The sequence below is a fragment of the Ambystoma mexicanum genome, chromosome 4q (genome assembly GCF_040938575.1).
Source record: "Ambystoma mexicanum isolate Mex_15411 chromosome 4q, UKY_AmexF1_1, whole genome shotgun sequence".
Classification (NCBI taxonomy): Eukaryota; Metazoa; Chordata; class Amphibia; order Caudata; family Ambystomatidae; genus Ambystoma; species Ambystoma mexicanum.
In genome coordinates this window covers 1,041,661,452-1,041,685,996 of record NC_090928.1, presented here as the reverse complement: position 1 = coordinate 1,041,685,996, position 24,545 = coordinate 1,041,661,452, and the positions used below count along the sequence as shown (strand labels likewise).

Sequence of the window (24,545 nt, the reverse complement as noted above, 5' to 3'; positions counted from 1 at the left end):
AACTGATTGTGGTGTGACTATCACAAAGGGAAGAGGTCCTCATATGCTTTGTTCAAAGTAAACATGTGGGGTCTCATTCTGTAAACACTGATGGATTTTTATAAAATTCTGCTTTGTTGTCCATACCGTTCTCTGTAGACAACTTGGTAGTAAAATCTGTATTTAGTGCCATGGATTCCGCAAGTGGTAAATAAGTAAAATGCCACTGGCAAAATTAAACATTTACATTTCTGAGATTACATGTTAGGACTTTCTAGCACTATAGTCAACTTGGGTATTTTCACCTTCCTTAGTCTAAGCAAGTTGACAGTACTTCAGCTTTCATTGGCTTTCTCATTGGTATCTGTGGTTTAGCAATCGAAAAGTAGAGTCGGGTATATCCAAAGATGTCCAGGTACGAACTGTAGAAATTGCACACTCTGTATTAGATGGTGGACACTGTACGTGTCGGTTCCACTGGCAACAGAGTTCTGGATTCCAGGTTTTTACAGTCCCAGGCAAGTGTTTTTCTATACTGAATTTAAATGCTGCTCTTTCCGGTACAGCCAACCCTCCATTCTGGTGATGGGTACAGTGCAGGTGGACCCAGCATTGATGAACACGGATATAAATGAACTCAGCAGAATGCTGGACCCACAGCACTTGCACCAAAGGTAACACATGTTTTGTGTTGAATGGTAGATGAGGACACTGTCTCTGGTTTTCCCATCCTCTGTACCCTTGGTTAAACTATGTAGCTGCAGACTGTTACCGAGCATCTTGGTGCATGTGTTCTCGACTCTTGATCAGTGCAGTGACCAGTTGAAGCAAGCCTTCCAAACAGTACATTTCGTTGTTTGAGATTTGGATGGTGCCACCTGGTCATGGGGAAAGAGCACCATGAAATGGTCATTCTTAAGTTGATAGTTTGATGTTCTCAGATGCTGCGTAGCACTTCACCATCAGAATAGTTCTTTGAAGAATGCAGGAACAATCGGAGCTTCCTTATGGTCGCCAGTTAATTGTCTTCTTCTGTGTTCCAGGACTTATCCCAAGGGCTAAGATGGTAAGCATGTAGACCCTTTGGTTGCATAGGAATATGGTGGTTGAGTGTGTAACTGCTCCCAATCACTTGCTTGCATTTTATCAGACACATAGGATCCATCCAGTCTCTTCAAGGCTGCTTTCTTTCAAACGTGGATTTGGGTTTGAATGCAGACACCACCATTCACAGGTTGTATCTGGTATTGGCAACTGTAGCCCTCTTTCTTAGGCAGGCAGAATCCATGACCATTTAAGCCAACATTAGTGTCCACTCACTGTCTAGTAAAAGCATTGACTGACCTTGGACTTTGTGCTGGATTCATACTGAGGTATTGTGCAGGGGGTCCCTCTAGCCGCGGAAAACTGTAATCCATTGGTAACATACAAAGTCTACCGACAAACCAGTGGAGCCCACACTTTTAGCTGTGCAAGGATAATCGTAAAAGAGAAACATGGTGCCTTGGAGCACCTTAACACTGATGGACGTAGGGGTCTCCTCCCATCAGTCTCTCAGTAGGCAAAATCGGTATTCGTATCCCTGATGAGGACTTACGAGTGGGAAGACAGGTAAACCCATTGGGGAAAAAAATAAAACTGCTCAGGGCATCATAACACAGGGGGGTGGAATGTTTGGTTGCTTACATTCCCTCACTGTTCAAGCCATCTGTGCACATCAGAAAGGGGGACCATAATGTCTATGTAGTCTTGCTCTTAGCCATCAGTTTTGTAACCTTGACTTGCACTTGAGAGCTACTGCTGGAAAAGATTGTATATCCTGGTGTTCACGAAAATCATAATAGGCCTGCCACTGTCACAACACATGCATTTCCTGACTTTAAAATAGTTCTTAATTGGGCTGATTAACAGCAAGCATTTGATCTTGCTGTAATTATGCCATCTTGTCCTCTGGCATCTTGTCCTCTTGTCATTCTTTGGCATTTGCTCCAACAGTGTGAACATTGGCTCGTGTACACAAATAATCTCAAATTGCCATTATGTTCGGTATTGCTGTTCACATAACTGAAGCTTACAGTATAAGTCAAGAAATGGCTGATCTCTTCTTTTTTGTAAGAAACATTGAATTTCTTCTCATCATTTGTTAATTCTTTCAGGAATTTCACTCATGATGTGGAATACGTTTATTGTGAAAAGGTTTTCTGCTGCTGCCTATTTAATGGACAAGGTAAATACGGGAAATATGTTTTAAATCTATGTCTATGCTATCACAATTTAATAGAAAATATTGAAAACGAACAGTTATGTTTATTTGAGATAGATATTGTGTGAATCAATCAATATTTAATTTGGATTACAATATTAGCATTCCATAAAGCATATATAAATATACACTATCATTCATTTATACAAAAAGGTTGATACACTGAAACAGGGTTTTTAGTGTGCAGTTGGAAAGTGATAGATGTGCAACAAATTAGGTCTGTGAATGCTTTTTTGGAACTCAAAAGATAATCATAGGCAGAGATGGCATTTTTAAAAAAAATGAAATATAAATGTACGTTTTTATATTCCTTTTTTTCAAAATCAAACTTTATTTGCATTTTGATTGAAACAACAAAGGCCAACAATAAAACATTCTCATATAATCAGCACACTTGAACCTGCCCACTTCCCCTCCCCAGCAACGAATTTCATTTATGACCAAAGTTCCAACAAAGGATACTACCCCTTTTTCCATCAGGCCTCACAAGGGCATGCCTATCTGTGAATTGGAGACCCCCCCCCTGAGATCAGCATCATACCACTCCCTGACCCCCACCCCCCGACTCAAACCCCCTTTCTTGTCCCTTCCTTGTCCCTACCCTCCTCACCACCCATATTTCTCGAAGAAGGGGAGCCACACGCCTTCAATGTCAGACCTGGACTCGTCCAGGAGGTGGGTGAGGAATTCCATCTCATAAATGGCTTGGGTCTTTAAGACCCATTCCTTTTCCACTGGCAATCTCAGGCTTTTCCATAGTTGGGCTAGACAGCATCTTGCAGCGACAATCATGATCTGGAACATGTGTCCCTGATCTGATATTGGTTACTCCTCTATGCCTACCCCAAAAAGTAGAAGCCATGGCGAGAACTCCCTCTGAATCCCATCCACCCTTTTATCCATGACAGAACCTCCCTCCAATATGTCCGGACCCTTTGGCACCCCGACCATATATATATATATGTATATATAATCCCCTCTTTACCGGTGACACTTCCAGCAGTGTGGGTCATACCCCTCTTTCATTCGGGTAATTTTCGATTCCGGGCGGGAGGGTTTCCCTGGGATTCCCCAACAGAATCCTCATATACAGTCCAGCTATGAGCCCCTTGGATCCTCTCTGTGTGATCAAATAGCTTTCGAAACTCATCAGTTCCCTCCTTAGATTTACACCCCACCGGTCCTGCGTCAGAACCCCTTTCAGTTGTAGAAAACGAAAAGGGGACATTTTATGAAGTCCCAGGGCCTCCTCCAGACTACCCATGGAGATAAAGGTGTCCCCCTCCCAGAGTTGTCCTGCTCTACTCAATCCAGCCTCATACCAAGATTGGAAGGCCAATGGTTCCTCAATCCCATCCCTCGGTGAGGGGCCCAGATACAGCTCAGGGCTCGATGGCCATGATGTGAGCCATATGTTATCTCCACCCTCCCTCCATAATGACCATAAAACCTCCAGAACCGGGTGACACAGCACCCTCCTCGTAATACGGGCTCTAGGGACCCACAGGCATTTGTCCAGTGTAACCGGGGCCAATACCGTGTTGTCCATCACCACCCATTGCTTACCCGAGAGTGGGTCGAAGTGGTCCACTAGGACCCGCAGTTGGGTCGCCCTGAAGTATGTCGCCAGGTCGGGAAAACCCATTCCCCCTTTGTCTTTTGGGAGAATCAACGTCCTATAGGCTATCCTGTGTCTAGTCCCTGCCCAGAGAAATCTCAACATAGCCACTTTTACCTCAGCGAAGAAAGACACTGGGATCACTACAGGCAACATCTGGAACAGGAACTGCCACCATCTTTATGCAGTTAAAACATGTCATGCATGACAATTTCAAGCTCGACCATCTCACCATGTCTCGTTTTAAGGTTGACCACAGTGGAAGGAATTTTCTATGGAAAAGATCCTCAAAGCGCTGTGTGACTTGGACCCCCAGGTAGCGAAAGGTGTCCTCCCGCATCTTAAACAGTAACCCCCCAATGTATTCCCTCTCCCTGTCCGACAGTCTCCCCGTCGTGAATGCCACAGACTTTCCCAGGTTGACTTTGAACCATGATAGCCTCCTGTATTCCTCCAAACTGCTCAGCAAGAGGGGAACCGATTGGGACGGTCTGGTAAAGTAGGGCAGGGCATTGTCAGCAAAGGGACTAATCTTACAGTGAACTCCCCCTACCATTATCCATCTGATCTCCTCGTTGTCCCCGACTGCCACTGCCCATGGTTCCATGAGCAATGCATAGATTAACAGGGACAGTTGACACCCATGGCGTGTGCCGTTCCGTAGGGGGAACACCTGCGATTCCATCCCGTTGACCACCACCTTGGCCGTCGGGTTGGAGTACAAGGCGGTCATCCATCCGATCCACCTTGGGCCCATCCAAAGAGTCGCAAAGACCTCTCCTATAAAAGACCAGCTCACCCGATCAAATGCCTTCTTGGGATTGAGGGCCAACAGAAGTACCCATTCCTCCTTTGCCGCTGGGGTGCTGAGGACATGGAGCTTCTTTCGCATATTATCCGCTCCTTGCCTGTGAAGTACAAAGCCTGCCTGGTCAGGGTGGACCAAACGAGGGAGGCAAGATTCCAAACGCGATGCAAGGACTCTAGCGAAATTCTTGGCGTCAACGTTGAGTTGGGAAATAGGTCTATACGAGGCACAGTTGGCTTGGTCTTACCCTGGCTTCGGGATCACTGCTATGAGGGCCTGGAGAAACGTCAGTGGTATTGTATTACCCCCCCCCCCCACTATAGAGTTGAACAGCCTGGCCAAGAGTGTCGCCAATGGGGCTTTGTATTATTTATAAAAATATGCTCTCAAGAAGTCATCCCACTGGGCTTTCCCTGTTTTCAGTCTCTGGATGACCCCCAAGACCACCTCCTGGGTTATCTCCCCCTCCAGAACCTCTCTTTCTGCCCCTGTGAGCTTTGGGAGACTGCTCTCAGCCAGGTATTAACAATCTGCCCCCTCTTCTGGCTCCGCCAGGTTGGAGTACAGTTCCCTATAATAATTAACAAAGCATGTCGCAATGTCCTGGCCCCTTTCACGATACATCCACCAGCGTCCCTTACCCCTTCTATTCTCCTTTCCTCCCTGCACCCCCCTGACCCTACTCGCCAGGAGATTCCCCACCTTGTCCCCCTTTTCATAGTATCTCTGCCGGGTATGTCTCATCTTCTTTACCACCTCCCCTATCCGAGTCGTATGAAGTTCCTGTCTCTTGTCCCTCATCTCCCCCAGGAGCCCAACCTTATCTGCGTCCTGCTGGGTCAACTGTGAACGTAGCATTCTCAATTCTTTGCCTATCCTGTTTTCGATGAGGCCTCTTTCCCTCTTTTTACATGACCCCTCGGTGATCAATAGCCCCCTGAAAGTGGCCTTGGCTGCCCCCCATACCGTTGCCATCGTCGTCTCCCCATTGTCATTGGTTTCGAAGTACACCCGTATCTCCTTCCCCATGAAGTCCCTAAACACTCGATCCCTCAGCAGGGTATCATTGCACCGCCATCGGGAACTTGGACGAGACTCTGAGCTGCCAGGTAGCCACTACCAGCTCATGGTCCGACCATGTGATCGCCTCCACCCTGGGCATCCCAACCTCATCTACCCTCTCTCTCGGGATCAAGAGAAGGTCTATCCTCGTGTACGCCTGATGTGGGGTAGAGAAGAATGTTTATCCCCCTGGACCTGGCAAATGGCTCTGCCAGACGTCTGCTCAAAAATGATCCTGCAGGAGGTCTCAGAAAGCTAGGTTGTCCGTGTTAGCGATTTTGGTACCCATGCCCTTTGCTGACCACCAGTCTAAGGCGGGATCCTGCACCAGGTTAAAGTCCCCTGCACCCTCAGCAATATTGCTTCCTCCACCCAATCACCCAACATCTTAAATACCTGGTTTAGGAACCCCACTTCCCCTCGTTAGATGCGTATAGAGTGGCTAGCGTGAGCCGCATACCTTCATGGGTTCCTTTTATACCCAAGAATCGCCCGCCAAAACTCCTCTTTACCTGTATCCCCGTCAGTCGAAAGGATCCCCACCCCTTCCTTCCTTGGAGTTCATGTGAGAAGCCAAAAAGTTCCTACCAATCCCTCCGCCCTTCACTGCTAATTCCGCCCCCTGCTTATAGTGGATCTCCTGCAGGAAGAGGATTGCATGTTTCCGCTTACAAACCATGTTGCTAGTAAGGGATCTCTTGTTCAGGGAGTTCAATCCCTTCACGTTCAGTGTGCCTACTGTCACCTCAACCATAACCTTTCTTTGCCCTTCGCTGGTGACCCCTCATGAGTCCCGTACGGTACTTGTCCCCCATTGCGTACAAGCCTCGTTGCTTGTAAATTCCTTCCTTGTACCCCTCTTCCCTCCCCCATCACTACCCCTTCCGTCCCCACCCTCCCTTGTCCCATGCTTTCCATTTCGCACCCTCGCCATTTTGGGCACGTCCATCGAACCATCCGGGGTGTAACCCCTGCCTTGGACATCATACCTAGCAGATTTCCCATTGCCGCTCTTCCTTAATAGGCCATGGGGGGTGTCCCCCATTTCAGTTTAACCTATGAACCAACTTCCCCAACACCCGGGTCCCGACCTCCCACAACTGTGTACCTCCTGCTTGCACAAACACCTCAAGCTGCACTTTTCCTTAACTCAGTTAACCTTAACAAAACCATCCATCCGGTTAATCAATAGCCACGAGCGACCTCTTACCAGGCCTTCTCCGCTCCCAGTATTACCCCCTGTAGGGTATACAGGCACCCTCCCCTAAAAAAACCAAGGGGCGCCAGGGCAGAACACCTATACCCCTTCACACAGTAGTATCGTCCCTTGGCAGGGTGGGAGGGGCGTGTTAAGCTTCTGGAACATCTGGGATCCCTTTGCCCTGCGCTTTCCTCGCACCCATTTTGGGCCCTGTGGGGTCCAGTTAGGGTCCGGTCCCTGACCACTGCTGCTTGCTGTGGGGCCCTCGCGGTGGCCCACCAAGTCCTGTGTGACACGCTGTATCTCCTCGTCCGCCACAAGATATCTTTCCCCCTCCCATTCAAACACCAGAGTGAAGGGGTAGCCCCAGCGGTACCTCACCCCCTTTTCCTGAAGCCATCTAGTGAGGGACCCACACTTTTTCCATCTCAACAGAGTATGGGCCGAAAGGTCCTGAAAGATAGCCACCTTCGTGTCCCCATAATTCACTTCCTTCATGCACCTTGCCTTTTCGAGGATACTCATCTTGCCGCCATAAAAGTGCATGCGCGCCAGGACTGAGCGGGGGCCTCGGGCGCCTCCTCCAGCACAATCCACCCTGTCTATGGTGACCGTTTCTCCTTCCCTGGACCCCGGGATCATCCCTATTGTTTCCTGTATCTTGTGTTGCAGGCCCGCAGATGTTTCACCCTCAACCTCCTGCAACCCAAAAAAACAAAGATTGTTCCGTCTCTCCCGGTTTTCAATGTCGTCCACCTTGAGGCGCAATTTCTCTTCGTGACTCTCCATTTCCATGAAGCGTGCCTCCATTTGAGCCTTGAGGAGCCCCGTTGAGGTTTAATTGGCTTCCACTCCATCCATTCTGTCCTCAAGTGTGACCACCTTGGCCGAGAGGTCCGCCAGTTTCGTCCCCATATCCGTCCTCATCCCTATGATTTCTTCCAAGATAGTTTGTATGTCATTTTTGATGGATCCGAGCTCTGCCGGGTTTGAGGTCGGTCTCCCTTCTCCACTGGCCTCCGGCATCGCCTCCTCACCTTGATCCTGGAAGCGCATGAGACCCCCTTTCCAACTCATGTACATTCCAGGGTCTTCTCCCCTGGTGTCCTGGTGAGGTGGTCATGGTCGAACAGGTCTAGGTCAGGCCCCGATCTCCCTGCCTCTCTACTGACCCCTCTGCTGCCCAGCTGTTTTATGTGGCTCGATTTCCACTGCGCCTTCCTGCGCCTCAGGGCCGCGCTTCCAGCGCTTCAAAGATGGCCTGCTGCGGGCACGACTGCTGGATACCCAAGGCGGCTGGCACTCCGGTTGGTGTCCTCGACATGTACGGGTCCAGCCCCCGACCAGTGTCCCTCAGGCGTCACCTCACTGTTTCATATTTAGACTTTCGTGACAGGGCTTTCTCTCCGAAATGGGCGTGCCTTATTGCTAAATATGCCCTCTGCCTCCTGGCCTGCTTCTTCTTGTTACTGGGGGACCTTACGGGCAGCCTGGATCATCTGTGCCCAACAAAGCGCCACAGAGGCAGATGCTGCCCAGCTGTCTGGTTTGGCTCAGTCTCTCCCGCCCCTCGCTATGCCTCAGAGCTGCGATTCAAGGACATCAAGGATGATCCAGCCCTGGTATGACCGTTGGTTTCCCAGGCGCCTGTGCTGTGGTGAGGTAGTTGGGGCCCTGATTACAGTCCTCCCAGTGCTTGGGCCCAGCCTCTCCCTCTCCTCTGCCAATGTCTCTCAGGAAAGACCTCCCTGAGCCCAGCACCCACGTTGGTGCCAGGGGCTTCGTGCCCACCTAGGTACCCCTTGATTGTGACGGAGTCTTGTTACCAAATATGCCCCTGGGGTCCGGACTTGGTCATTTCCGTTATTGTCTGGTGGCCTGAGGCATCCTTGCGCAGCGAGGTGCAGTGAAAGTGGGGGTTGAAACACCTTATCCCTCTTTGCATCTATCTCTTGTATGTAGATATCTTATCTTCCTGTGCATATGTTCTTGGATGAACTCACTATTCTCTTATGCTTCACTGACCAGAGGAACTGTTTGCATATCCCTCATGCCTGTACATGCTGCATGCTATACTCTATTGTATATCTTTGTATCATACCGGAGCCCTACCCGCATGTTTACTGTAAGCTGGTAGAGTCCTCTATTCCATGTATGTAATCGTAACTGATATGCACCCAGATGCCCTTGGGCCTGGGACGCTATATAAATAAACAAAATACAAATACCTTCCACTTACTTGCTGCGCTTGTGACCGGGAGTTCAGTAGCCGTCTCCCCCTGGCCGCCTCATGTGGGGATTGTGCCCGCGGCTCTCAGCTGCAGTTCGTGGGCACGAGCAATCTCCTACTCCTGTCTCCGAATGGAGTCCCGGGGGTTCGTTCAGTGCCGGACGCACCTCGCCCTCGGTCCAGGTGAACGTCTCTGCCCGAGTCCACCGTGCGCAGCCCCTCCCTCGCCCGCCAACGTGGGTGCCTCTGTCCCTCAATTGCACACACTGGCTCCTTGCGGGGAACTGCGCGCCGTGGTCTTCACAACTTCCTGCAGTCTGCCGATCTCCCGTGTGGGTAAGGGGCCAACATCTCCACGGTTCCGCCACTGCAGGTCAGGTGCGGAGTGGCGGTCCGCAATGAGAGCGGGATCCAAGCTTCTGTCTGTGTTCTGTTGGTGCACCTCCCCCTCTTCAGACTCGCAGTTGCCGCAGCTTGGTTAACGGCCATCAGGGCCAGGCACAGGAGCAAACTGCCTCAGCTTCTTCACAGCAGTGTGGGCATCCCTTCACTATCTCGGCTCCAGAGGATCCCTGCAGGATCGGATGCCCATTAAACTGCTCGAAGCGGGTGTCTAAAGCTGCTAGTCACCATATCTCCTCTTTCATTGCACGGCAGGGGAGGTAGCTCGTATCTCAAGGAAGCCATCTTGTTTGCGCCCCCTCTACCATCTGGTATTCATTTTTAATTTTGTTATGAGACAAGTCGATTGTCAAGAATCACAGCGTTCGCTGAGTAGTAAGATGCATGCATTATATGCACTTTCAGACTACATAAACTATTACTAAGTGGGTAGATTAAATGCTTTAAGCACGGGGCGCTGTTGTGCAGAAGACCAAGATGGCCGCTGCCTGAAAAACCCTGTCAACGACAGGCATAAATCCTTATAAAATATCCTGTTCCCACTCCCTAGTGATAGCGCCGGTGAGACAACTAACCTTCCGGGCACCAGTGGACCGAGTGCAGCCGTGGGCCGCCATCCCGGGAGACCGCAGCGCAGAAGTGCAGAGCTGCGACACCTAGCCGAGGTGTGCGGGGGAGGGGCATCCGTCCCAATTGTGAGAGCCGCAGAGAGCGTAGCGGCCTGCGCGAGGTGGCACGCTGGGAGGGCGCTCTGTCTGGGCCTCGGCGCGGTGTAGGGGTGCTCCGTATTGTGAAGGACGCTGGTGCGTGGCTGCTGGACCAGTGCAGGCAGTTAGGCGGTAGTCGTGGCCGGACGGCCTCGGGCGAACTTCTCCTGCTTGGGACGCCCCCCCTGGTGAGTCTGGGTCGCCATTGGAGCGGAGGAGCAGCAGAGAGGCCTGGCTGCCGATCGCGGGAGCTCCGGCGGCCCGCAGATACATCCCTGCGCACTGGAGCAATCTTGGGGTGAGACTGGCCTTCCTTTCTTTGTGCTGCCCGGACCCCCTCCCCCACCCTCCCCGGAGGCGGATCACAGGACCCCGGCACTAGAGGCGCCTTATATGTAGCTGACTGTTGACCTGAGTATAAGCTGGGGTAACTTTGTCCCCTGATAGCCCACTGGATATTGCTGGTAGCGCTCCTTGGTGGCCCGGGGGAGCACTTCAGCATACGAAACAAGGTGGGGGTTGGATCCGCTCTGGACACGGGGTGGCATTAGGAGGCTGCAGGGGGGGCGGTTATATTGTAGGGCAGCTCGCAATATAGCCAGCTGACATTTAGTTGGCCACTTGCATCGTGGCCTGTGCCCGGACTGCAGACCCCTCCTGGAGGGGGAGAATCTGGCTCGAGGGCTCGTGCCCAAGCCCCATGGTGACTTTAATCCCAGCCCTTGATCAGCAGGTGGAATAGAGCAAGACAGCCTGGTGGGCTTGCAGAGGGGGAACCGGACACTGGTGGGCATCCTCGGTCGGGTTCGAGAGTACGGGTGGGACGAACTGCCTTCTCGTGGAACAATGGCCACTCACTGTTAAGAATATCCTCACGTACGTTGGGCAAGTATTGAAGAGTGGACCAAAGCGCTGACCCAACAAGGTGACTGACCTGGACCTGGTACTGGTGATTACACTGCTAAAATTGGCCTGATAAATCCCTGTATCGGGTAATATGGGCAACCAGAAGAAGCAGGCAAGGATGGACCAATTCACCCGCACAGACCAGGCCCAGTCCCCTGACGTCATCTCATAAACGCCAGTGTCTGAACAAGTGGGTATGGCTGCCGTGAACCAGACTTTGCTAGCACTAAATTGGAGCACCTATACGCTTGGAGTCCAGATAGACGCCCTTACTTGCAAAGTGGACATTTCACCTGTGCAGATAGAGAAACTCTGCGGGCGTATGGAGGAAGCGGAGCAGAGGATCGGGACTACTGAAGATAGCGTTGCAACCCTCCAGCGCAAGGTTTCTACGCTGCAGCAAGTGGTGAAAAAGATTACAGCCAAGAATGAGCATTTAGAAGGGCGATCGAGGAGGAATAATATTAGAATTACTGGGGTTCCGGAATCCACAAATCTAGGTCATATGGAAAAATGTGTAGAACGGCTGCTGTTGGATATACTTGACAACCCCTCACTATCCAGTATGTATATGGTGTAGCGTGCTCACCGCTCACTGGCGGCAAGTCCGCCGCCGGGTGCTCCGGAGCGCCCCATCATAGCGAGAATGTTTTGCTACTGCGACAGAGACACCATATTGCGGGCAGCCCGAGAAAAGGGGGAGCTACGATGGGAAGGCTCTACCATACAACTGTTCCCAGACTTTAGTCCAGCAGTCCAGGATCAAAGGAAGACTTTTCAAACGGCCAAAAACATCCTAAAATGTAAGGGAATGAAGTACTCCATGATGTACCCGGGGGGCTCGCCGCGGCATCTGCCTTGATCGAGGCGGATATCCTTTTGAGACGGAAAATGCAATGCTCGGAAGAGAGCCTTGGCAATCCTATGTTTTGGGGGAGCGGTGGGTGGGAAGGGTATGTTTCATATTGGTCGTTGCCACAAGGAGCACTTGAGCTGCCCTCAGAGCCCCAGTTGTCGTAGACACTGCGGTGTAATTTGGTTATGGTTTGGGAAGGGAGGGGGAGAGTAGAGGGCGCCGTTATGCTCCTGTTTCTGGCATGGGTGGGAAGGGGCGGGGGGGGTTAATGTTCTGGTTTAATTGGTTGGGGGGGTGACTCCAACTTTATTTCAGATGTGCACTGAGAACTGTAGGAATGTGCTACATGACGGGGCAAAGGGTCTGTAATGTTCACCCATGTCGGGGGGGGGGGGGGGTTATTGTGCGGTTAATTATGCATTGGTGGAATGACCCAGACTTTTGTGAGGGATGATCGTAGAACGATCATATCTTTGATGTCCTGGAACATACCGGGGCTTACTGACCACAAGAAGACGTGGCTGATAGCCAACGACGGTAGAAACCATGGGGTGAATATATTATGTTTACAAGAGACTCACCTCGCCAGGGGTGATCCCCCCCTCCTAGCCTTGCCGGGTGGGGCTCTCACAGATATGGCTCATCCTTTTCCCATTCTAGGGGATTTGCTACCTACATACACAGATCACTGCAATTTAAACTGCATGAGCAGGTGCACGATGAGGGAGGGAGGTTTCTATTATTTGCAGGTGAGATATCCTGATTGTAAATGTTTATGCATCTAATACGGATTCACCAGAATTCTTCCATATATGCGCCAGTAATCTTCATAAATTTACTGAGTACGAAATAATTTGGGTTGGAGATTTCAACTTGGCCCTCACACTAGCTATGGACAGAACTATGACGACCCAGCTCTACCTGTCACAGGCGGCCAAAGCGTGGGGTAATGTCTCGCAGACGCATGATCTACATGATGTGTGGCGCACTTTGCATCCCGCTGGTAGGGAATATACATTTTACTCTGGGGTGCATGGGAGTTAGTCTAGAATTGATTACGTGATGTCCATTACTCCCATTCTTACTGCGGGCACGGAAGCTAGTATTCTTCCCCGGACTCTATCTGACCATTCACCGGTGCTGGTCAGATTTGAGCCTGCTACACAATTGCCTAATTTTTTGCGTTTGCGCTTTAGGGCTGCTGCCCTTGGCGATGGAGCGTTTAGGACTAAAATAGGCGAGGATATAGATACGTACTTCCAGGCTAATGTAGGCTCAGTCTCGGACCCAGGTATAATCTGGGAAGTCTTTAAGGCTTATATACGTGGGTGCTGCATTTCCAGAGGGGGGGTGGGGTTTAAGGGCCATCAGGGGGTCCATGAGAAAACTGGAGCATGTTATCAAAAAGGGCAAAAACAGCAGTGTATTCAAGATACGCCTGAACTGCGTAAAGAATTAAGGGTGAACAGGGAGAGATTACATGAGTCGGCATGTGATGAGGACAGATATTTGGGGGAGCCAATACAGGCAGCACTATATGGGGAGGTAGCTAGGCCTAGTAAGACATTGGCCTGGGCCATTCTCAGGGAGCACCCATATGCCAGTATTGCTGAAATCATAGGCCGGAATGGGAACCGTATACGAGATCTCAAGGGGATAAATGATGAATTCCGCCTCTTCTACGAGCAGTTATATACATCCGGCCCACGCCTGGGCATGATGTTTTATTGCGGTATCTGGATGAAGTGGCCTTGGGATGGCTGGACCCCGAACAGGAGGGGCGCCCTTAATGACCCCATTACAGAAGAGGAGATTCGTATGGCTATAGAATCGCTCCCCAATGGGAAGGCCCCTGGCCTTGATGGACTCACTGCCGAATTCTACAAGGCGTACGTAGACCATGTCACTCCCCATCTTCTTGTAATGTTCGATGGTGCCTTGGCCAGTGGCACCCTCCCGGAGTCTACAAGATCCGCTTTAATCCCTGTGTTGCTGAAACCGGGCAAGGACCCTCTGTGTCTCTCATCTTACCGGCCCCTTTCGCTTATAAACACAGATAATAAGATATTGGCTAAGATCCTTGTGAATCGTATACTCCCTCACATGTCGGCTTTGGTGCTTCCAGATCAGGCTGGGTTTATCCCTGGGCGCTCCACTCAAAACAATTTAAGACGTCTGTTTACCCTTATGCATACTGTTAACCCTGGAATACTGATGGTAGTAGCGGCCTTGGATGCCGAAAAGGCGTTCGACTTCGTTGAATGGCCCTTTCTTTTCGAGGTACTTCGCTGATCTGGCCAGGGTTTGACATATATCAGTTGGATCAGGCTCCTATACTCGGCCCCGAGAGCGTTTATATACACAAACGGGATTATCTCAGCACAGATATATCCCACACGCGGCACAAGGCAGGGATGCCCCTTTTCTCCAGCTTTGTTCGCTTTAGCAAAGGAACCCCTGGCGTGTCATAAAAGGGAGCTGCATGCACAGAGCAGGATTTATGCACGTACACATCTTTCCATCATATCATTATATGCCGACGATGTTTTCCTTTACGTTAAACACCCGCGCCAGAACCTTCCCCCGTTGATGCAGGAGGTGGCCAGGTTTGGGGAGCTATCCGGGCTTAGGATCAACTGGGAAAAATCTGAGGTCCTCCACCTAACTCCAGAAGTCCAGAGAACTGATGTAGGCAATGGACTCACGTTAGGAAGTTGCTAATGAGGTTGATGTGGGCGGGTAAGCAACCCAGCATAGCCTACGATACTTTCGCCCGGCCGTATGAAATGGGTGGCCTGGAATACCCTGGTGTATATTTGTATTATCTTGCTGCACAGGCACAATACATATCTGGGTGTAACCCTCCTAGCACAGAATCCCCGCATATCTTGTTAGCTAATGCTCTTGCCCACCCGGATGTTCTAATGGGTTTGCTGTGGGATGAGCGAGACCCTGTCCCGAGGGGTGAAATTCAACCTCTGGAGATAACGTGCAGGGCCTGGGGAAAGCTGAACCAGTTATTGCAAACCACGCCCCACTGTCTTCCAGAGCTACCAGTGTATAATGTAGTGGGGATTTCGCTTACGCATGAGAGGTCCTTTAAGGACCGGTTCCAAGCATTAGGAATACAAACCCTGGGGTATCTGATACAGGACGGGCGCTTTATACAGTGGGACGAACTGAGCACTAGAGGTGATACGGATGCTGTGACGCTATTGCACTGTTACAGGCTGCGGGGTATCATCAGGGCTAAATGGCTGGAATTTCCACGACCCCTATCTACTCCACCAGCCTTATGCTATATAGTTCGCCCTGTGTCTGGGGGGAAGCTGTTGTCTACCATCTATAAGCTAGTGAGGAGCGGGAAGACAGTGCAGGAATTGGCATGTAAGAATGCATGGGAGGCTTTATTGGGGAAAACACTAAGCAGGGAGCATTGGAAGTCCGTCTGCTTGCAGACACAATATATCTCTTTGAATTCACGATAAAGGCCGATTCATTATAAATACATTCACCAGGCATACTATTCCCCGCTGGCACTCAGCAAATTCTTCTCTGACCGGTCATCTGCATGTAAAAGGTGTGGTGCGGACCGAGCAGATTTTTTCCATGTCTGCTGGAGTTGCCCCAATATTAGATCCTTCTGGGGGAGGGGGGGTTTGAAGAGGTCATGTCAGAAATGTTGTCATCACTGCGAGCATACTCACCTGAACTTCGGCTCTTGGCGCTGATTGAGGGGGATACACGCACTGAAAAAAAACTGTTGGCCATGATTTCAGCGGTTGCTAGGTACCAGGAGGCTAGAACATGGGGGAAGGCGACCTCCCCCTACTTTTTCTACATGGTCAGACTGCAATGACCTTTGTGAGCGATGGGAGTCCGTTTGCTTCAACACTTCCGAGCACTAGCCGGCCGTTCGACTATTGGCCCCCATACAGGAAATACCAAATGGACAGGATGAAGGCTACGCAATCCCCCAGATCTTCCTCTGATAGATAAGGGGAAGAGGAGAATGCACTCTATTACCCTTAAGTATGGCATGAGTAATGGTTCCTTTCTTCTGGTCATGGCTATGTCTATGGCGGAGCCTTGTGCACAAACTTAATAACTGTGATGATAAAGTTGGGAGTATAATGTTGGGGAGTGGAGGGGCGGGTGTGTATGGGGGTTATTCATGTATTTGAGTGTTGGTTTCTATTAAAATAATAAAGAAAGTTTAAAAAAAGATGCTTTAAGCACACATTGATGTATAGAACATGTTTAATGGGCATATTTATGTCTATTGCCTTTTACAGAAAATCAAGCAAAAAAGGTTTGTCAGTCCAGTTTCAAAGAAATCACAAAAGAGTTTTGATAACTTTTATTGGAGTAACTGTGAATTATTATGCTGCTATGGAATAACGCATTAGCTTTCAAAGTCTCAAACACCTTTCTTCATCAGATAGTAATCGGAAAGAGTGAGGGGAGTGAAACCATTATGAGAGTTTTACATCCAAGGCCGGCATGCAAGGAATTAATTACCTTGATCGTGTTATCTCAGATTACTGGTAGAGCACCTAGAAATATTTCACCGTTAAAGTGATTCTTGCATTTAGTTGAAGCAGTCAAATCTTTTGTAAGTTCCCCCACATTAGGGATGCTTTCTAAAAAATAGGGGGAATGGTTAATTTGAAAATATGTATATTTCACTTTATCGTAAAATATCTGTTCGTGTACAAATTTTGATATTTTACATACCTGTAAAATTATGTTGCCTACTTGTTTAGATTGTGGTCTGGGATTTTTTTGCGAACACTTTACTATTGCTTAGATACATCTTTTCTATTTTTACTTGGCTATAATGTAGATATTTCTTGATGGTTAACTTTACTTGAAGTGTATAATTTAATTTATATATTGGGCATCATTATGAGTCAGCCGGTCCAGAAACAACAGTGGCGGTAAAACCACCGCCACTGTTGTTTCCGGACCGGCTGATTCCGAGTCCTGCAGGCGGGCGGTGTCACTCCAGCCAGGTCTGACCTGGCGGAAGTAACACCACCCGCCTGCAGGCAGACATGGAAACACTGGCTCTGTCATAGACGGAACCAGTGTTTCCATGGTCCCCATCCCCATGGAGTCCTATTGGACTCCATGAGAATGGGGATTTACAGAATTCTGCCTCCATAATTACCGGGTCACCAGGGTTGCAATGCCCCGGTGATTCCGACAATCACAGAGGCGGAATGCTATTACCGGTACGGCGGCAGCCTGCCGGTGTTTCCGGCACGGCTACCGCCAGACTCGTAATGATGCCCATTGTGTTAATTCGACCCTCCTTGTGTGTGCTGATATGTATTTAAGCTAAAGGTTAGTACCATTCCTCGCAACTCCTAAGAGTAATGCCAGATTGCTCAGTCGCAGCTACCCCTGTGAGATTCAGGAATAACTGAAGGGAAACTCCACCAACACTGCCAGTTCGTCTTCACAAACCCTCACCACAGAGGACTTATAGACTCATAAGATTTCCTGTATCCTTCGCTTGATACAGCAGTCTCTCCATGTGTGTTATTACTTTCACTTGGGTTTTAGTGTTTTATTTCTGCTGTTATGCTACAAAGTACTGTGGGTAACAGGTTTTCTTTTTCATTTTCGATTGTTGCTATTTATTGTGACAGCTTTGGGCACTACTTTTCGAAACACGTTGACACCTGTCCATTAAACTTTCACTTTCTGGTTATTGTTTGCATCTCAACTTCTTATTCTTGAGTGAGTGAATAAGGTTGGTGAGCAGTGCTCCTGTGCACTAATTGCTTTGACGAAAATGGATAGGCAGTTCAATTTGTGCCATAGCCTCTCAATCATCTTCATTGAGAAGGCTGACAAGATTCATACATCTAGCCCCCTTCCCATGCCCAACACCCAATACTTACCACATCTGCTCATCATATGTTTGCAGGCTACTTCACCTTATTATTAGACCAAAAAGCCCATCCTACCTCTTTGATGTAAAGCATTCTATATTTTCTATCCTTCATTTCATCTCTTCATTTACCCAACATTTGCGTCAAAGGGCCCACTTCTGGTATGCATATGCCAAGTTTATCCCAGCAGCTTCTTTCCATTTACTAGTCTTTTTGCATAACTAATTTTGTGGGCTGCACTTGTTTTTGACAGGTTTTGTATATTTCTAGCGGAGTACAGCCTGTCTACACTGGGGGTTTCCCCTACCAGTAAAGCCAATCCCAAGCTCAACCGCAGGCATTGTTCAGTTGAGTGAGTGAACGGATTAAAGATGTAGCCACATATGTTTGTAGTTACTGCTTGCCTTAGTTGGAGATCAAGAGGCTACTGCTGACAGAAACAGATCTGCATGACCACTTGTGTGAATGTTGTTAGTAATTCAAGCCTAAACCTAACTACCCCTAAGAGAAATCCTGGAAAAATGCCATGTAATGTTGAATGTGGCAGCCCAGATAATTGTGGCCTCAAGAAGGGTTGAATGCGTGTAAACCTTCGACTGGGGCTTGGTTTACCTCACTTGCTTCAATAATATCTGAAAGTTGTGGGCCTATTCCATTAACTTAGTAAGACCTATGGACCTGTTCCAAAGCATAGCAAAGTATGCCAACCTGGCACCACCATCTGACAGAATCCAAGCCCTCCATTTTCTAAAAGCCAAGAGACTAAAAGCTACAACCGCAAAGAAACCAAAAAGTAATGTTCATATTCCCAGGAGCATGTCTTCTACTTGAACTACTGTGCCGTACACGAACTAAACCTTCCAACACCAGTGCTGCACCTCCAATGAAACAGGCAGCTGCACTTCACCACAGCTCCAGCAATTATGCATATTTGTTTTACAGCTTACCAGCAACTCCAGTGGTTCCATAGCTGTCCTACTTGCTCAACTTCCTCAGCTTCAACCAGAACTGCTGCAGGATCACTGAACCCTCCCAGTTAACCTCTCACCCTGCAGTGACCCAAATGCAGACTGTCAGCAGTCTAAAATTGCTGAAGGCATCAAATTGTGAGGTTCCCACCACTCTGCTCACCTTCAGAACAGTACTCAATGCGCCGCGAAGCAAGGTACTGCCTATAACATTGGCTATATCTAATATTCTGGGCTATTTTTGCATTTGGGGGCTGTGTAGCTCCAGAATCAATGTTCTGCTTAGCCAATTAGAAGAATTCCTATCTCTTTGGAGACAGTATCCCAGGAGAGTGAGTGCAAGTCATGGTAACCCCACTGTACCCTTAAACCCCAGTTGACCTTGGACTTTTTGGTTGACCGGAACAGAGCATTGCAAGACCTTAAACTCTCCCCTCTAAAGCTATAAGGCTCTTTAAGCCTAAATATCCTGTAAACTGTATCCTGCAATTCCTTAGTTACGTTTAACAAGATATAAATTATATTTTCACGGCCTCTGCGTGGGAATTCTTTTATTCAAAGTTATACTGTTACCCTGTACACTTTTTACCCCAATTTGCCACTTAGATTTAGCCTTGATTCTTCGGCCACAGCTACGACTAGATAAGCTAATGAAAGCTTAAATATTTCCCATCTGCGTAGGTTTAGTTAGATTAACTAACACTGTAAAAATAGGGCTTTGGGGATTCTTCCTAAAACTGGGCAAAGCAATTGAATCTGAGCCATTTAGCATTCAGGTGGGATTAACATCTGTTTATTCAAAGAATACCCATTATCCAGGTTACACATCCGACCAGATCACCACCTGCTATTCTCTCCTCCCCTGCCCAACTGGTATTTCTTAAATTCTACATGCCAATAAACCATACAAAGACTCTTAAGATATTCTGGCTTTCTGCAGTGATAGGGCACCCTGCATGGTGTGAGCTGACAGGCTGGGGACAGTGTGTGCCTCACCAGAAGCGATCCAGCCATCACAGTGTAGAAAACCAGGGTTGCCAGTCAAAGGATCGACAGTGAAAGACTCGACAGGTCAAAGGATCGACACCAAAGGTTCGACAGGTCAAAGGATCGAGAAAAAAAAATCACATTTTTTTTTGGGGGGGTGTCCCCACCCCAACCCCCTTTTTTTTTTTTTGCTAAAAACCACTTTTTTACCCTAAACGAAAACCTAAAAAAATATATGCATTGTTGTGTTTGTAAAAGTGTTGGGACTCGAAGCACAGACGTTTCCATTGCACTGCTCCACACGGCATTGCGAGCCGTAGCTCTTGCCGTACCGCTTCCTGGAGGCGGCGTGTGTTCAGCGCTCCACGTGACCAAGCACGTGATTAGCCCACGGGCTTTTAATCAGTCTGGAAGCGCCCGAGCGGCGCACTGTTGTGTTTGTAAAAGTGTTGGGACTCGAAGCACAGACGTTTCCATTGCACTGCTCCACACGGCATTGCGAGCCGTAGCTCTTGCCGTACCGCTTCCTGGAGGAGGCGTGTCTTCAGCGCTCCACGTGACCAAGCACGTGACTAGCCCACGGGCTTTTAATCAGTCTGGAAGCACCCTCGCGGCGTTAAGCCCGGAGGAGTAAAGTCCAGTTGCTGTTGTGCGGCTGTTTTGCGGATGGTGGCGAGGTGATTCATTCATTGACTGGTAGTTTCTGATGATTTTTATTTTTTAACCATTGTCAAGCTTTTACTTCAATTGTCTTCAGACCATCTCCCCTGCTTGTCACAATATTAGGTTTTAACAGGCGTAATATATTAACTGTTGGTTTGTTTTTAAATGTTCACTTTGAAGACAGGTATGCCCTCTGATAGCACTAGAGATTCTATGTTGCATCGGTCTAGTGAGATGCAGGGTTCATCGGCTCAAGCATCCCCCCTACAAACTCCTCTTAATAAGAATATTCCAAAAACACAGGAGAAGCCTAAAAGTGGCACACGAGTGTCAAGAAAAAATATAACCTTGACACCAGTTAGTAATAGCCCTTGCCAGAATGATATACGCAAATTTTATGAAAAAGTACAAAGCGGGAGAACTTTGATTGAGCCGATGAACCCGTCTCTTCCGGTGGCCAAAACCACAAAATTGGGTATACCTATGTCAGTTTTAACAGATGTGAACACATCTATAAATCAATTAAATAGTGTCATTACTGCTTCCACCCTAAGCACTACCATCTCAGATCAGACGCTACTAACTGCTTTGCATTCCCCTACAAGAAACCGCAAACTTATTCAAACCGTTGCTACAGTTTTAGAAGAATCAATGCAAGAGAGTGAAGACCCATTAAACTCAAATCTCATTGCAGTACAAGAAACAACAACTTTGAATGATTCGGTTGCTTCTATAATCATTGAAACTGTGGGACATGTTAGTCCCATTAAATCCCTTTTGCCCTCTCAATCTGATCCCATTGATTGTAGGGATTTAGAAAGTTCGAGGGCTTCAATTAGGACCAATTATGCCCAATCTTGCACCTTGGACTCATCTAGAGAGGAGGAGGTGTCCTTTTTACAACCAACACCTCGTCGCTGTCTAGCAACTGACGGATAAATTAAGCAGTCCAGTAGCTGCAAATCCGGCCCTTTTAGAGGTCACCCTGGGGGCAATTAACACTACTATATATAGCCTATTTAAGCTTTTTGATTCTTTGGAGCAGAAAATAACTGCTCAAACAAATAAGCTAAACAACGTCAGTGAATGGATGAAAGAAAGCGCAGCGAAATCCAATGTAAATCTTTCTCTAGGAAATTTGGAGCAAAGAGTTTCTCTTCTTGAAACATGTCTCATCTCAGCAAGTTTTGCTCGCAAATCCTGGTGCGTCTATTACGCACTGCATTCGCACAGTGGAAGCCCCCTGCGTAGCACCTGTGAGCTTAACCTCTGCATTACCAACATTCTCCAATGTTATTCGTCCAATCGAGTGTGCGGAAGATGCCGGGACTGCAAAAAATAATGAGTCTTGGATCAGCGTAGACTCTCCACCTAAGAATGCTGTTCAATATTCTGATAATTTCAACTCACACGGCTTTTTCAAGCCTAATCTCCAAAAGAATGGTCGTACGGCGGCGAGTAACAAAAAATCAAAAATTGCAGCCACTAAGATTGGGGCTAAAAAACAGCCTCAAAAGCGTCCCGTGACAGAAGCTCAAAAAAGCAATTCTTGTATCCCGAGCATATCTATAGATAGTGGTGCTGATATTATACAGTCCGAATCAAACACTAGCCCGAGTGTACCCTCGGCAATTAAAGCTACGGCAGATATTTCCTCAATTCCACAAGTGGCCTCCAAGGAGGCTTTAATCCCGCCCGTGGAATATGATCCTCTGAATGAGTTGGTAAATTTATTGTTAACATCCCCCGACAAGATACAAATTTCGCCTGCTGTGCAGACGACTCTATCCGTACATCCACAAACAACTTTAAGCGGGGATGTCAAACATGTCAAAACAGTTATCCCATTAGCAGGTAGTATCGATCGTTTAACCTCATTGAGAGCTGCGGTAGATTCTTACTTATTAAAAAGAATCGCAGAGGCCCTGCCAGAAATTTCAAGTGGTAGGGCACCCCCTTCTCAGATCCATAAGCCACATAATGAGAGTGTCATTGAAGTACCTTCTTGTAATAATAGATCTGATATGAGTCTAAATCAGAATCCACTTCCAGGAATTAATTGTTGTAAACAAGATATTGTAAAAGAAAACATTAGAAAGAGCTCAGAAACTGGCAAAGCTTTCAACAAACATCATACAGATGATGTTAGTATTGCATTGTCAAAGAAGTTCAACTCGTTTCATACCTTAATTTTGAAGTGTCGAGATGGGTCTTACCCAAAATATGACTTATGTCGTGCCAGTGTCCTCAATATCTTTGGAGACATTGAAGGTTTGGATGCCATCTCGTCTTCTGATATAAATCAAATAGAGTTTTTGTGCGACAAGAATCTCTCCGTAGTAAGATTGTGGATTAAATCTGGAATAGTCCGCAATACACTTTGGAATGCAAGAATGGAACTATTTAATCTTGGCTTCTTATTAGCTCAAGATCCAGCACGCCAACTCCTTAATGAGTCAAGCAATAAAGAAGCCTCAAAATTTAAACCACAATCAGTATGTAGTTGTAACTTTTGTATCAATGCCCCACATATAGGCGTGTCGGCTTCTGTTAATCATAACTCATAACCACTAATAAATCCTCCTCTCACTGAAATTTTACTAGCCTGCTGGAATACCCGAGGTCACTCCCATTTGCAATGGACATTAAATAATCAATTGAATACATATGACATTGTAGTACTACAAGAAACATGGTTATTAAAGCCGCCAATCTGGGATGACCACGAGATTAGTCTACTTCCAGCCGAACATAGCGGCAAAGGTAGACCCACTGCCGGTCTATTAGTTGCGGTGAAAGCAAGCAAGGGTTATAAAATCTTCCCTTGGCAAGCGCCAAATAAATACATACAATTGGTCAAGATTTGCTTTCAGACGCAGACATATGCTCTTATCAATGTGTATAGAAACCCCGCAGGCATCACTGATGAAAGCTTTTATACAACTCTGTCGTCTCTCTTTGAACTGATCTCTATTCAGGGCAATATATCTGGAATTCTTGTAATGGGTGATCTAAACTTTTCATGTGTCGAGCATAATTCAAGGAGCAAAAATCTTAATGGAGCAAGATGGATGTCTTTTATGAAAGATCTTGACTTAAAAATTGCAAATGGCACAATTATAGGAGATATCCCCTCAATGAACACCTGGGAGAGAGGCAACTCAAAATCTACAATTGATTATGTTTTTATATCTAACAATATTTTCATGAATGCCTCTAAATTTGTCGTTGTAAAACAGACAACCAGTGATCACCAGCTTTTAGCTCTATCTTGGTTAGTCCCAACGACTGATTGTCCAAAAAACGCACATTATTATAAACAAATCTTGGTAGTAAATAATGGCAAAAATCGATTTAAGTGGTCCACAAATAAACTGTTGGCTTTGAATGAAGCAATTTCATTAAACAATCAAAGAGCTCAAGGGGCCACAACTTACATAGATGTTTTAAGTACTTTTTCAAACATCCAGCCTGCTCACGACAGGCCGCCGAGAAGCCATGCTCATGGGTTTGATCTGGCTCTCTGTGAGAGAAAGAAAGCCTATCGCAAAGAGATCAGAAAACTACGAAAATTACCAACAATTGAACAGACTAAAGCGGTCAGGTCTGCCAATACAAAATATCGAAATTGGACACGGTCAAGGAAAGCTGCACTATACCAACTAGACAGTGAAAGGTTTTTACAAATATGTTGTAATAAAAACTCTGGTTTGATCTGGGAACTGCTGAATAAATGTAGCACAGCACCACAAGCGTCCTTCCAACTTAATGGTGTTCCTGAATCTGTGTGGCTTAAACATTTCTCCACACTATATGACGATCCTAAAATGAGTAGCTATATTTACAATGGCAGTTCTGCAAGAAGTTGGGAGCTGCAATATACTGAAAACACCATCCAGACCCTCATCAAAACAGCATCCTCGTCAAGAGCAGCAGGCCCTGACGGACTTACAAACTGGATGTTTAAACAAAATATAAATGAATGGGCTCTC

At 47.6% G+C, this 24,545-nt stretch overlaps 1 protein-coding gene across 1 annotated transcript in view; it reads left to right on the top strand.

Annotated features, from left to right (window-relative positions):
• The window catches only part of RAB3GAP2 (RAB3 GTPase activating non-catalytic protein subunit 2), a 2,371,691-nt gene that overhangs the window by 1,851,118 nt on the left and 496,028 nt on the right, over nucleotides 1–24,545 (top strand). Inside the window, exon 28 of the mRNA XM_069608591.1 lies at nucleotides 2,136–2,206. Within this exon, the coding sequence (XP_069464692.1) occupies nucleotides 2,136–2,206 (71 nt within the window). The remainder of the gene's footprint in view (nucleotides 1–2,135; nucleotides 2,207–24,545) is intronic.